Raw genomic sequence first — 12,846 nt, 5'->3', positions numbered from 1 at the left:
GAAAAAGTCCTAAAAATGTTGCATATATCAGGAAGCTGAAACTCATGAATAGTAGAGTTTTATCTGACAAAAAAATATTAATTAGTTAAGTAATGCACTTAACTAGTGCACCATGTAACTTTTCTGATGGAGGGCATGCCACCTGATCTGCATGGAGATGTTATTGCTTTGCCAGGAATGTTCCACCTTATGGTTTAAATGTAATTTAATATATACAAAACAGATATGAAGTATTTATATTGCAAAAAACTATTGAAAAACATGAATTCTTACTGTGATCAGGGTCACCTCTTCACAGTTCTGACTTGTAAGTTGGTTTGGTGGCATTACCAGTGATTTGATGCCACACTGTTGAACATTTCAGTCAAAGCAATAACATCTCCATGGAGACAAGCAGATCAAACCGAGTGTGACACAACTATGACCCAGGGCTACCAGGAACATCCCAGGACTAAGCCAGGATTTAAGAAGACCAAACTCAGACTAAACTAAACCAAGAATTAACCAAGACTGAACCAGAACAAAACCAAGACTAAATCAGACCTCTACGAGGACTAAACCAGGACTGTTTTTGTGTGTACAGCAGTGGTTCTTAACCTGGGTTCGATCGAACCCTAGGGGTTCGGCGGAGGTCAAGACACACACCCGACTCATATGATTAGCGGACTGCGAGCGTCTTCAGACGTTGGCCCAATTCAACAAATGTACCCTTTGATGTGTCTGTCGAAGTACCTGCCCAAGTTAAATGAGCCGTTTCAATGGCATAAAAACATAAAACGACATAAAAACGAAGAAAAGGAACAGACTTTGGTGGCACTTGCCAAAATGAAGCCACGTGTTTCTGAACTGGTCTCTCAAAAGGCAGCAGCAGAAGTCACACTGATTTGCAGTAAATATTCATTATTATTCTAGCCTGATGGAAATTAGGTGAGGGGTGTGTGCTAAAATGTTAAAAATAATAAATAGCATAAATACAATAAGTTCATTATTGAAACACATAAGATTAAAAATTATTATTACTTCATAAATCTGTGTATGACCCTTAAAGCAGATGGTTTATATCAGATCCTACATTTCCAGGTGAAGTCCTAAAGAGAAGTTCCAGGTCCAGTTCTCGTTCTGGGAGCAGGAAGAACCGGGCGTACTCCATCGGACTGGGGCGCTCTCAGTCTGGAGGCATGTCCGAGGACGCAGAGGACGGACCACAGTTCAACGGTAATCCAGGTTTGATTGAGATTCAAGCTAAATTAATCCTATCTATTATATTGGTTTTGCTGCTACTTCTACTCTGAGGGCGGGCTACTATAATAAAAAATAATCACATTTTTCCCCATAATGATTGATCACAAATTTGGATTAAATTGTATTTTATTGAAACAAATAACAAATTCTTGGATATGAACAACACAGATTTAATCACTGCTATTTAACACACACAGAAAAAACCCTCACATTTGTTCATCCAAGTCCGAACCCCAAACCACATGATTTTTGATCTCAGTTCCAATGGGCCAGATATACAGCCAGACTAACCAACCGGAGAAAAACATGGGCTGTCTGTATAAAAACACACACAGACACAGCCAACAAAAAAAAGAAAGGGGGGTAGCAAAGAGCATCCTGATATAGCACAGATATATATTCTGTTAGATTTAATGTCTTTTGTAAAGTATCTTTTAAACTTTGCGTTACAATACGGCTGTCCACACCTCTTCATACTGGCCTTTCATTATAGCAAGCAGAGTATTTTCATTTACCTGTTTTTATTTAGAAATGTTTAAGCCTACGTGAATGATTAGGAGTCTGATTTTTAAAATAATCATAAGTATAGGACTGTGGGTGGAGATAGGGGCTCTGAGCACTCAAGTAAGCTATTGATGAGGAAACACCATTAAAACATGGCTAAAACCTCATAATTAGTGATTGTTTATTAGATTATTAGATAGATGGATATTTGCACTTTTTAGCGTATCGGTCTCAAAAGTCCAGCAGAGGCTAATATTTAGTTTGCCGATAATTCTGCATGAAGCCTTATATAAACACTTTAGTACAAAGACTTTACTGTGCAAAATGTGGCTATATAGCTCTCCAATACAGTTTGTAGTAGAGGGTTGTGGAAGAGTTTGTAATAAATCAAAATTTCAATATTTTTGGGAAATTATCAAAATCGAGCCTACAAATCGGCATAAAAATATCAACAGATCTTGCTCTGGACTCTAAATAATCGGTATGGGCATCAGCCATGAAAAAACTCATATCGGTCGACCTCTACTCATAATACTGGTAGTCAAATTTTAGAAAATCCCGTTTAATCAGTACACAAATACTGCACTGCAAAAATGATCCTATCTACCATTCGTTTTTTTCTCTGCCATAATCTCTTCCCTTACAATGTGCATGCAGTTGATGTCATACATTATGTAAGAGAAAATATTAAAGAAAAACATGGAGGATTAAATTAGGAGAAAGTCATTGTCTGTGGATATTGGATCTATTTATATCCATCTATCATCCAATTTCCAATAGTTTTATGTAAGTTTCCATTGGTGGCATAGCAACAGCAGCGGCTTATATCTCTACTTCATTTTAACTGTATGATATCTCCAGGGAGAGGCAGTTAAGTTAATAACAGAAATATTATATATATAAGGTTTAATTCTGTGCATTATTCATTGAAATGGCTGCTATCTGATTTGAGTGTTTGTCATTACTGGTCCAAAAACCAGACCTAAAACCAGGGCTAAACCAGGACTAGCCCAGGCCCAAACAAGACTTTAAACTATAGTGTTTAACCAGGGCTACTCTAGGACTGAACCAGGACTAAACCAAGACTAGCCCAGGGCAAAGCCAAGGCTAAGCCAGATCTAAACAAGGAGTAAACCAGGGCTAAACAAGGACTAAACCAAGACTAAAACTGGTCTAATGTATCTTGACTGAAGCAGGACTTCTCCAAGATTAAACCAGAACTAAACCAAGACTAACCCAGGCCTAAACTAGGGCTAAAGAAGATTAAATTGGTACTAAACCATGACTAACCCCATAGCTAAGTAAATAATAGAAATGTGGAGTGTAGTTAAGTGTGTTCTTCATTAGATTGTGTTCTGTTGTGTGTTAGCAGGAGAAGATGGGGCCTCTCCATGCAGCACACCCTCCTCCAGCTGGGAGAGATGCAGCTTTGCAGAAGGTAAAGGACAAGAGCTAAACCAGGGCTAAATCATTTCTAAACCAGGACTAAGCCTAGACTAAACCAAGACTAAATCAGGACAAAACCAGGACAAAACCAGGACTAAACCAGGACTAAACCAGGACTAAACGAAGACTAAACCAGGACTAAACCAGGACTAAATGAAGACTAAACCAAGACAAAATCAGCACAAAACCAGGGCTAAACCAGGGCTAAACCAGGGCTAAACCAGGGCTAAACCAGGACTAAACGAAGACTAACCCAAGATTAAACCAAGACTAAATCAGGACAAAACCAGGACTAAACCAGGGCTAAATCATGGCTAAACCAGGACTAAACCAAGACTAAACCAAGACTAAATCAGGACTAAACCAGGGCTAAACCAGGGCTAAACCATTTCTAAACCAAGACTAAGCCAAGACTAAATCAGGGCTAAACCAGGGCTAAATCAGGGCTAAACCAGGGCTAAACCAAGACTAAACCAAGGCAAAACCAGGGCTAAATCTTTTCTAAACCAGGACTAAGCCAAGACTAAATCAGGACTAAACCAGGACTAAACCCGGGCTAAACTAGGACTAGACCAGGGCTAAATAATTTCTAAACCAAGACTAAGCCAAGACTAAATCAGGACTAAACCAAGACTAAATCAAGGCAAAACCAGGGCTAAATCGTTTCTAAACCAGGACAAAGCCAAGACTAAATCAGGAATAAACCAGGACTAAACCAGGGCAAATCATTTCTAAACCAAGACTAAACCAGGAATAAACCCGGACTAAACTTGAATTTAACCCGGACTAAACCAAGACTAAACCTGGACTAAATCAGGACTAAACCAGGACTAAAACAGGATTAAACCAAGACCCATGCAGAAGGTAAAAGAGCTGATTTCAGACTATGCTGGACTAAACCAGGACTAAACCAGGACTAAACCAGGACTAAACCAGGACTAAACCAGGACTAAAACAGGACTAAACCAGGACTAAACCAGGACTAAAACAGGTTTAAACTAGGTCTAAAGCAGGACTATACCAGGACCTCTGCAGAACATGGAAAAGCTGATGTCAGATTACACTGGACTAAACCAGGACTAAAACAGGTCTAAACCAAACCAAGACTAAACCAGGACCAAACCAGGATTAAATCAGGACTAAACTAAGACTAAATCAAGACTTAACCTTTGAAGAAGGTAAGGAGCAGACTGCACTCAGGCTTTTTGTTCTTGCAGTATCGACTCTTAAAAGCATTGACTACATGTTCCCTGGTTTTACATAGAAACACCGTCTGCAGCTCACAAAACTAAATGGAGCTTACATGTACAAAGAATCTGTTCATGCTGCCTCCTCTTCTGAGAACTCCACTGTTTAGTGTCCTACAAACATTTTTTTTTTGAAGATTTAACAAGATTCAAATCCAATTATCACATTTTTTGAACTGGGAAACCTAACATTTTTTCTTTTAAATTTGCAAATACTTATTTTCCCCCGTAGGACATATGAAAAGCAGCACAACAAAATCAGGCCGCTACCTGCTGTAATTGATTAAAAAAAAAAGATTATTCACAAAACACAAACATTTTGGTGTGAGAGTTTTGGTTGTCTGATGACGATCCGCTCTGTTTCACTTCACCTCCTGAAAAAGCTGTTATTAAGCTGTATACACCCAAACATTTATAAATGTGAATAGTAATTATGTGCCAAAGGGTTTGTGAGGACTAGGAGCCAGTTAGATACATTTTACATTTTACTACTCCCTTATGTAGGTACGAGTTCTCTGATATTATCTATACTGGATCTTCAGACTAGATATTAAGCACATATACTCTAATGCCTGTTTTATTAAAGCTGGGGACCTGATTTCATCCAAACGTTGAAATATTAAGTATATAAGTCTATGTAGCTTGTCCTTAGCTCTCACAAACCTGTTTTCACATCACTGGTATTCATAAGCAATAATTATTTGGCCACTAGCACAACTTTGGAACAGCTTTTTTAGACAGAGATGTTGGGTAGACCAGTCTAACACAGCCAGTCAGTGCTTATCCCAAAGTGTTATATTCATTTTTTATTCAGTTCAAGATCACAAACACAATATTTGCAGATATTTGTACACATTTGTTCAGCCCTAATGGCAAAGCTCTTGCTGTCCCATCATTTCCTCCTGCTGCAGTCCTGTGGGCAGTTTGTTTAAAGAAAAGTCTAACCTCTTTATTGTTCTCGTTTCCTGCTCAATGCGTGATTCTCGTCAGTCTCCCAGCGGAGTCCGTCTGTGACCTCCGACCAGTCGCAGAAATCAGTGGAAAGCCTTTTCTCAGCCAGGTAAGTCTGCTCGGGTTTAACTCAGTAAAAATGTGTATCGGTGCAGCACATCCTGCTGACTTCAGGGAGCAAAAACAAACAAATATTGTACAAAAGCAGAAATGGGAGAAATACCAATTTTCTTAGTCTTGTTCACAGTTTCACAATTGATGTATACTTACCTTACCTATTCCCTGAGTCTTTAGCAGTAAAACACATCTGTAAGTAATAGTTTAATTTTAAGTTTAATGCCATACTGTTGAACATTCCTGGCAAAGCATTTCCACGGGGTCAAGCAGGTGGCGGATGGCTCACCAGAAAAGTACATAGTGCATCTTTAAATTTGACACTTCACTGTTAAATCCAATTGACACTCGGACCTGACTGAGGCTGACCAATAGGAGAAGAGAGTCAGGGTAACAACAACTCACAATGTATCAATCAATCAATTGAGTAACAATCACACTGTGCTTTTACATGGACCCAGCCTCAGAGGGGAGCGTTTAGGGATGCAAATACTCAACAGAATATATACACATATGTGACTCAAAACACATATGTGCTTTAATCGTGCAATACATTCACTGAGGAAGATAGCAGCTCCATAAACACCTGACTCTGTTGTATTTAGAGAATGCATTGTATAAAAGAATATAAATGTTGTTTATTGCCATAAAAGAGGAAACATGTGGTTTTGTTCTTGAGGCCTTGAACATATTGAAATTGCATATGAACTGTGAGAAAAATGTATTGTTGCATTACTACCAGTGATGTGACATTCAGTCGGCTCTTTTGAACGGTTCGCTAACTTGAATGCTTGGAATCAGATCTCATTTTTTAAAAGAACTGAATCATTTTCACTCTAATTATATGCATTTTTACTCTGATTTATGTTGAACCAACCCAAAAATCAGCACAGAAGCAGAGTAGCCAACACAAGTGAGAGCTTTTGGCCCAAAAACATATTTGGCATCATAATAATAGTCTATTTTGTATTGTAGCACCATGTTTTATTTAAATTATGCATAATTTTAAAGGGTAGACACACTCCCACTCTCAGTTTGAACCATTTTAAACAAGCCTGAGCCTTGGTGGTTTTTCTACGATTACTTTGTAGATAAAATGAGTTCTCAAACTGCTTCTGCCATATCAGTCAGTCCTTTGAATGATTCTTTGAAATGAACAGATCCAAAAGTCCCATCACTAATTCCTAGTATCTTTACGTCACAGAGTAATATAGATGGGACCTGTTCACACAGACAGTAATGGCTTAAATGGAGTGTTTTCACATTGCCCTTCTTTGTGCTGTGCTCAGACTGGCCCTGAGCCGGACACGCCTCCTGACCCGAGCTGCTAAAGGATTCATGTGTCGATCTCACAGCAAATCCGGAGATTCTATTGGAGACGGAGACAACGAGAACAAGGACTACATCCCTCTGGTGTGTACCAAGGACGAATGAAGGACTAAAAGACCTGTAGCAGACAAACATGACTCATTATAATGTACCAGAAATGCACTTAGAGGCTTGTTTTGTTTCATTTGTGCATTTTTAATAAGTAATTCTGCACATACATTATTATTCAGTTATACAGAAGGAAATATCATGTTCAAAGTACAAAAAATATATAGTTTAATGTTGATCAAGCAGTATTTTTATTAGATTTTTTGTCCTATTAAAACCAAATAAAATATTAATCAGTGCCATTTTACACTGAGCATAGTCAAATTTCTTCCTCCAAACTCCAAACCACATGCTTTTACTGGCTATAGAAATCGTGATATAAAAGACTCACATTGATCATTGACCATTTCACCTCCCGCCTCCCACCAAATTCCTCAATAGACTCCAGTAGATTCAGAACTCTGCTGCCCGCCTCCTCACTCAACACCTCCTCCTGTGAACACACCACCTCTTCCCTCAGAGATCTGCACTGGCTCCACATGCCCCAGCACATCCAATTCAAGCTCCTCACCATTGTGTACAAGTCCCTTCATAACCTGGCCCCCACCCACCTCTCTGAGCTCCTCCACCGCCACACACCCACCCGTGCTCCCCGATCAGCTAATGCCAACCTCCTGTCTCTCTCCATCAGGACTGAACATAAGACCTGGGGGGATAGGGCCTTCTCTGCTGCTGCCCCCACCCTCTGAAACCCCCAGCCCAAACACATCAGAGACTCAACCACACTCACCATCTTCAAAACAGCTCTCAAAACTCACCTCAACATCGCCTTCAAATAACTGCTTTTCCTTTTTTATCCGTTTCTTTCATTTGTGGTTTGTCTGTCTTGAAGTGTGTGAAGTGTCTTTGAGTGTCATGAAAAGCTGTGCTCAAGTGTGATATTTTAAGTGTGATATTATGATGATGATGATTATTATTAAATGACTGGATCAAATTCAGTCTAGTCAATTAAAAGTTGTTTAGTTACTTTAGTTGCAGTTGTAGTACAAGGCAAGTAGGAAAAATGCATAATACAGGCCTTTTTAGGAAATATAATTCCATTTACACAGAACAAAACAATTAGCATTATGTAACCTGCTAACCATGTACTTCTGACCTCTGCAAACATCTTAAATACATGCGAGTCTTGTATTAGTTTAGCAGTTCATATCTCAGTTTCTGTCCAATGCGAGTCCAAAATGTTCACAGTAGTCTCAGTCCCATTTTAAATGTCACAAATCTAAAGCCAGCTGCTATATTTGTCCAAGATCAATGTTTTTGTGCAATTTTGTTGAGCTGTGTAGCAGATCTCCTGCTGTGCTTGTGCAAAGCTTTGTCAAACTGTCAGCGTGCAGGTGTTTTTATTCAGCCAATATATATATATATATATATATATATATATATATATATATATATATATATATATATATATATATATATATATATATATATATATATATATATATATATATATGTGTATTTTTATATATATTTAAAATTGCGAGTTCAGTTGATTCAGTTAACACTAAACAGTCAAATTTCTGAACTCTGCTCCAAACCACATGTTTTTTACTGTCAGAGGACTGGCTGTGGACCTCTCTATTAAAAAGACCCAAGCTGATCATTGACAGTTTGAAATTACTGAATCCCAATCTTTATTAAATTTGTATTAATTGCACTTTCCTAGTAAATAGAAAGTAGGGAAAAAATAGTAGAGAACTAACTGTATTACAACCAAAATCTTGCATTTTAATAATAATAACTGTTAGTTAGTTAGTCTTTATTTGAAGGGACACTATACAGATACATTATGCTCATAAAACAGAGATGTACTGCACCAGATTAGAGCTAAACAGCTAGTTTCCATCTGCAGTCCCTGAGGAACAAAGATAAATAATACAATGGAATTCACACATTCAACAATATAAAAAACACACATTAGCATATATTCATCAGCTCACACTCAACATTCACATTACAAAAGTTAAAACATATTACATATTTTAAAAACATATCACACCGGGAACAAAGAGTGGGTGCTTCAGTGCTGGCAGGTCTGACCAGTCCATAGCCATTTAGTTCTGTACTGTAGCTCGCCCACATCTGTATTAAATATTATTGGCCTATAGAATGTTGTAATGTCATCTGCAACCCGGTAATATGACATTTGACCGTGTTAACCTGGTGAGGTGAATGTGCTGTGTTTCTTTCCTTGGATGTGATCAGCTGCTGTTCACGCTCACACTAATACCGTATGTCTGAACAGGCTCAGGTGTGGTGTGTGCGAACCATGTGGGAGCCTTGAACAAATGCCAGCGTGCTGCTCTATTTGTCAAAGAGAATTAAGTCTCGCGCTGAAAGGGATGAAATGAAGAAATGTACTAAGTAAAGAGGAACTCATATTAAACCCAGGGCAATGGTTTTATATTTCAGTCATAAGATTACTTTGACAAAGCCGGTAAAATGTGTGTTTTTTATATTGGCTTTAACAGAAGACTTATCCTGGAAATGAATAGAACTTGTTGTAAATATTGATAGATGAATGTTTTGATGGACTGACCCTTGTGTTTGTGTCATCAGGTGTCTCTGCAGTTAGCCTCCGGAGCGTTCCCTCTGGACCCCTCCCTGTGTGAGGCGGTCAGCGTTCCCATGGAGAAGCTCAAGTGGACGTCCCCGTTCTCGTGTCACCGCAGCAGCCTGAGCCGCCGCGCCGAGAGCCTGGAGGAGGAGCGCCGCGCTGAGCTGGATTCATGTGTGCAGCCCACAGACCGCTCTGTGCAGAGCCCCTCCAGCGCCCCCTTCAGTCTGACCGAGGTCAGCTGCTCTTTAGGCAGCCCCTCCGCCCCCGCAGAGCTGCCCCTGTCCCCTGTGTCCCAGGGCGACCGCGCACAGAAGGAGGGTCAGGAGGTGGAGAGCATGGTGTGGGCCACCGCGGTGGCACTGGCCTGGCTGGAGCACAGCTCAGCCAGTTTCTTCATCGAGTGGGAGCTAGTGGCGGCCAAAGCCAGTCTGTGGTTAGAGGCCCAAGACGTCCCCGAGGGCAAAGACCTCGCCGCAGTGAAGGCCGCAGCCAATCAGCTCTTCATCATCCTCAGGCACTGGGACGAGAACCTGCACTTCAACATGCTCTGCTACCACCCTGACAGTGTCTAAATACTACCCTGACTGAGTCTAAGCCTCTGTTACCACCTTAACAGTGTCTATCTACTACCCCAACGGAGTCTAACTACCATCCTGACAGCATATAATTACCACCCCAACAGTGTCTAACTTCCAGCCAACAGAGTCTAATTATCAGCGGACAGTGTCTACCACCCGACAGCATCTAACTGCCACCCTGACAGAGTCTAACTGCCACTCCAACACGACGACCACCCCGACAGCGTCTAACTACCAACTCGAAAAACATCTAACTGCCACCCCAACAGTTTTAAACTTCTGCTAATCTAACTCCCGCCTGACAGAGTCTAAACCTGTGATACCACCCTGACAGTATCTAACTGCCACCCCAACAGTGTCGGACACTCTGCTACCAGCATGATACTGGGGACACTGACATGGCCAGGAAAAATGTGTAATCAAATAACCCAATGAGGATCAATTTGTGGTGTGTGTCCAACAGAAATCTGATCATCCAAAACACCTGGTGACATGATGCAGTTCATTAGTGGAGTTTTAGAGCAACTGTTGTATATAACAGTTGGTGTAAGACAAACTACATTTGATTTTTAAAATATTTCAGCTCTTTTTGGATAATTTTTTGTGAACAATTAGAAAGAAATCAGATTACTCATACCAGAAATTAAAGTCTATTTTTATTCAATCTTTTTTATTTATCTCATCGTAGTGTATATTGTACTGTTATTTATCATTGTTTTATCTTCACAAAACAAGTTCCTAGTTTGTTAATTTTATTCACTGACAATTGCAATACAACTTTATGCTTCAGAGATAATGGTCAGATTTCTGTTGTGCATGTAAACAATGCCAGTCTGAACTCTACTACCACCCTGACAGTGTAGTACTTTGATAAAGACCCTGCCCTCCTCTGTCTCTTGTGTCCTGTGTAAAACTCAAACATATCATTGTCAGAGGCATCTGTACAGACTCTCTTGACTGGTGCCAAACTGTAGCAAAGACCAAACGGAGGATTTTAAAGAGCGTCTTGAATTAGTAGCATGCTGGACCGCTCACCTATTGTCATCATATTGATGTTCTGAGGAGAATGCTGCAAGTGTATTGTTCTAATAATGTACTTTTACATCTTCGAAACTGAAAAAAAACAAAAAAAAAACAAACAAAAACAACTGAAAGCATCACTCTTTTATAAGGCTTCTTACCATGACTGTATTATTCATATTTTCCATTTTAGCAGAATAATTAAAATATGCAAAGGCACATATTGGGATAAACTGGGATTTTGTGCATGGCATTCCTGTCCTTTTAAATGATGGTCCACTCTGTGTTTGCTCCCTGCGCTCTCTCTGTGCTTAAAGTGCATATGACAGGTTTTCATATTTTTCTATTACTTGTTTGTTGGAATAGCACCTGTGGTAAATATTCATCATGGCTTTACATCAGTTAAGCGGCAATTTGTGTATTGAAGTTGAAAACAGAATACAGCACCTCTACATATGTCATCAACGTGAAAACTTCCATCCAACTTATGACCAGTTACCGTACACATTTTGCTGATATTTTAAACATTAACTGAGCCAAATAGAAGTGTTTTCATCTATTCTTATGATGCTATTCATAAATACTGTGTAAACTGTGTAGGTTTTTGCCTTTGTTAACATTATGGTTGCTAGGAAACAGGTATGAAATTACTACTTTTGTCATATCTGCTGCCAATGACCAACCAAGAAGTAAAATTATAAACTTCACCAAAAAGCAATTAATTAATCAAAGTGTAAGAAAGCTCTTTAGTCAAATATAATGATGTTAACTGTAACTGCTGTTAGTGAAATGAATAGTCTAAGTGTAAGATGTCATATGCACTTTAAACAAGAGACACAGAGACACGGCTCATTTACCCAAGTGCCTCCAGGTGGCGTGTGCATGAGATGTAGCTGTGCGTCCCATGTGATCAGTGCACAGAACAGGAGCTGATGACCCTTTGTTTAACTGCATCTGATGTGACCACTTATTTAGACTGTTGTATTGATTCCCCTCATCATGGTTTGATTTTAGTGTTGCTTTTCTCAGGTAGCCGTCTTTTGATTCTCTCTCAGGCTTCAGTTTAATTGGTTCTTGATATATTTTTTTTATAAACATTATGTATTTTATCATTCAGGGATGTCACAATGTAAAATTTTACAATTATTGTGAGAAATGAACAAACCAAAAAGGGTGTATCATTCTTATATTATGTGACCAGCTGTATGGCAAATCTACAATTTAAATGTTCACAATTAGCATTATGAAGAGCAAAATACCCGGTATAGGCTACTTCTTGGGACATTATTATGAATATAAAACATCAACACTGTATAGAAATGTATTTAGTTGAGACATTGCACAAAAACCATGAATCTATAAATGAATCAATGTTGCTCTCTTTACCCGTACGGTCCTTTGAACAATAATTCAAAAGACTTAAATTATAATTGAGAATAAAATATACAAATTGCAATAGATTTAATTCAAATGAGAAAAAAAAATATATTTCTTTACAATTCAAATGACTATTCTCAATAATTGTAAAACAGTGCTGACGTCCCTCCTCTCAGGCTGCGTTGTTCCTTATATTTTGTGCATGGGCATGTTTTTCTGTTGCCGTGTCAGAACAGCAGTGTTATGTAGTAGTATTATAATGTGGAGTGTATTAGCTGTAGTGAGGTCAGTGTGACGTGGTCTTTAATGTAAATGGGTCGGTTGTATAGTGCAGTAACTTGCATCGTGTGCCTTGATCTCTGGGTGTTGA

General features: G+C 39.1%; 1 protein-coding gene across 1 annotated transcript in view; it reads left to right on the top strand.

Moving 5' to 3' along the window:
• The window catches only part of vwa5b1 (von Willebrand factor A domain containing 5B1), a 46,469-nt gene extending 35,362 nt beyond the window's left edge, over positions 1–11,107 (top strand). Inside the window, exons 17-21 of the mRNA XM_055223116.1 lie at positions 1,081–1,215; positions 3,119–3,184; positions 5,430–5,499; positions 6,794–6,917; positions 9,501–11,107. Of these exons, the coding sequence (XP_055079091.1) occupies positions 1,081–1,215; positions 3,119–3,184; positions 5,430–5,499; positions 6,794–6,917; positions 9,501–10,073 (968 nt within the window). The 3' untranslated portion in view covers positions 10,074–11,107. The remainder of the gene's footprint in view (positions 1–1,080; positions 1,216–3,118; positions 3,185–5,429; positions 5,500–6,793; positions 6,918–9,500) is intronic.
• The last annotated feature ends 1,739 nt before the right edge of the window (positions 11,108–12,846 follow it).

Source organism: Periophthalmus magnuspinnatus, chromosome 7, assembly GCF_009829125.3.
Source record: "Periophthalmus magnuspinnatus isolate fPerMag1 chromosome 7, fPerMag1.2.pri, whole genome shotgun sequence".
NCBI lineage: Eukaryota > Metazoa > Chordata > Actinopteri > Gobiiformes > Gobiidae > Periophthalmus > Periophthalmus magnuspinnatus.
The sequence above is the reverse complement of the archived record's forward strand: the minus strand, read 5'-3'. Positions and strand labels throughout refer to the sequence as shown.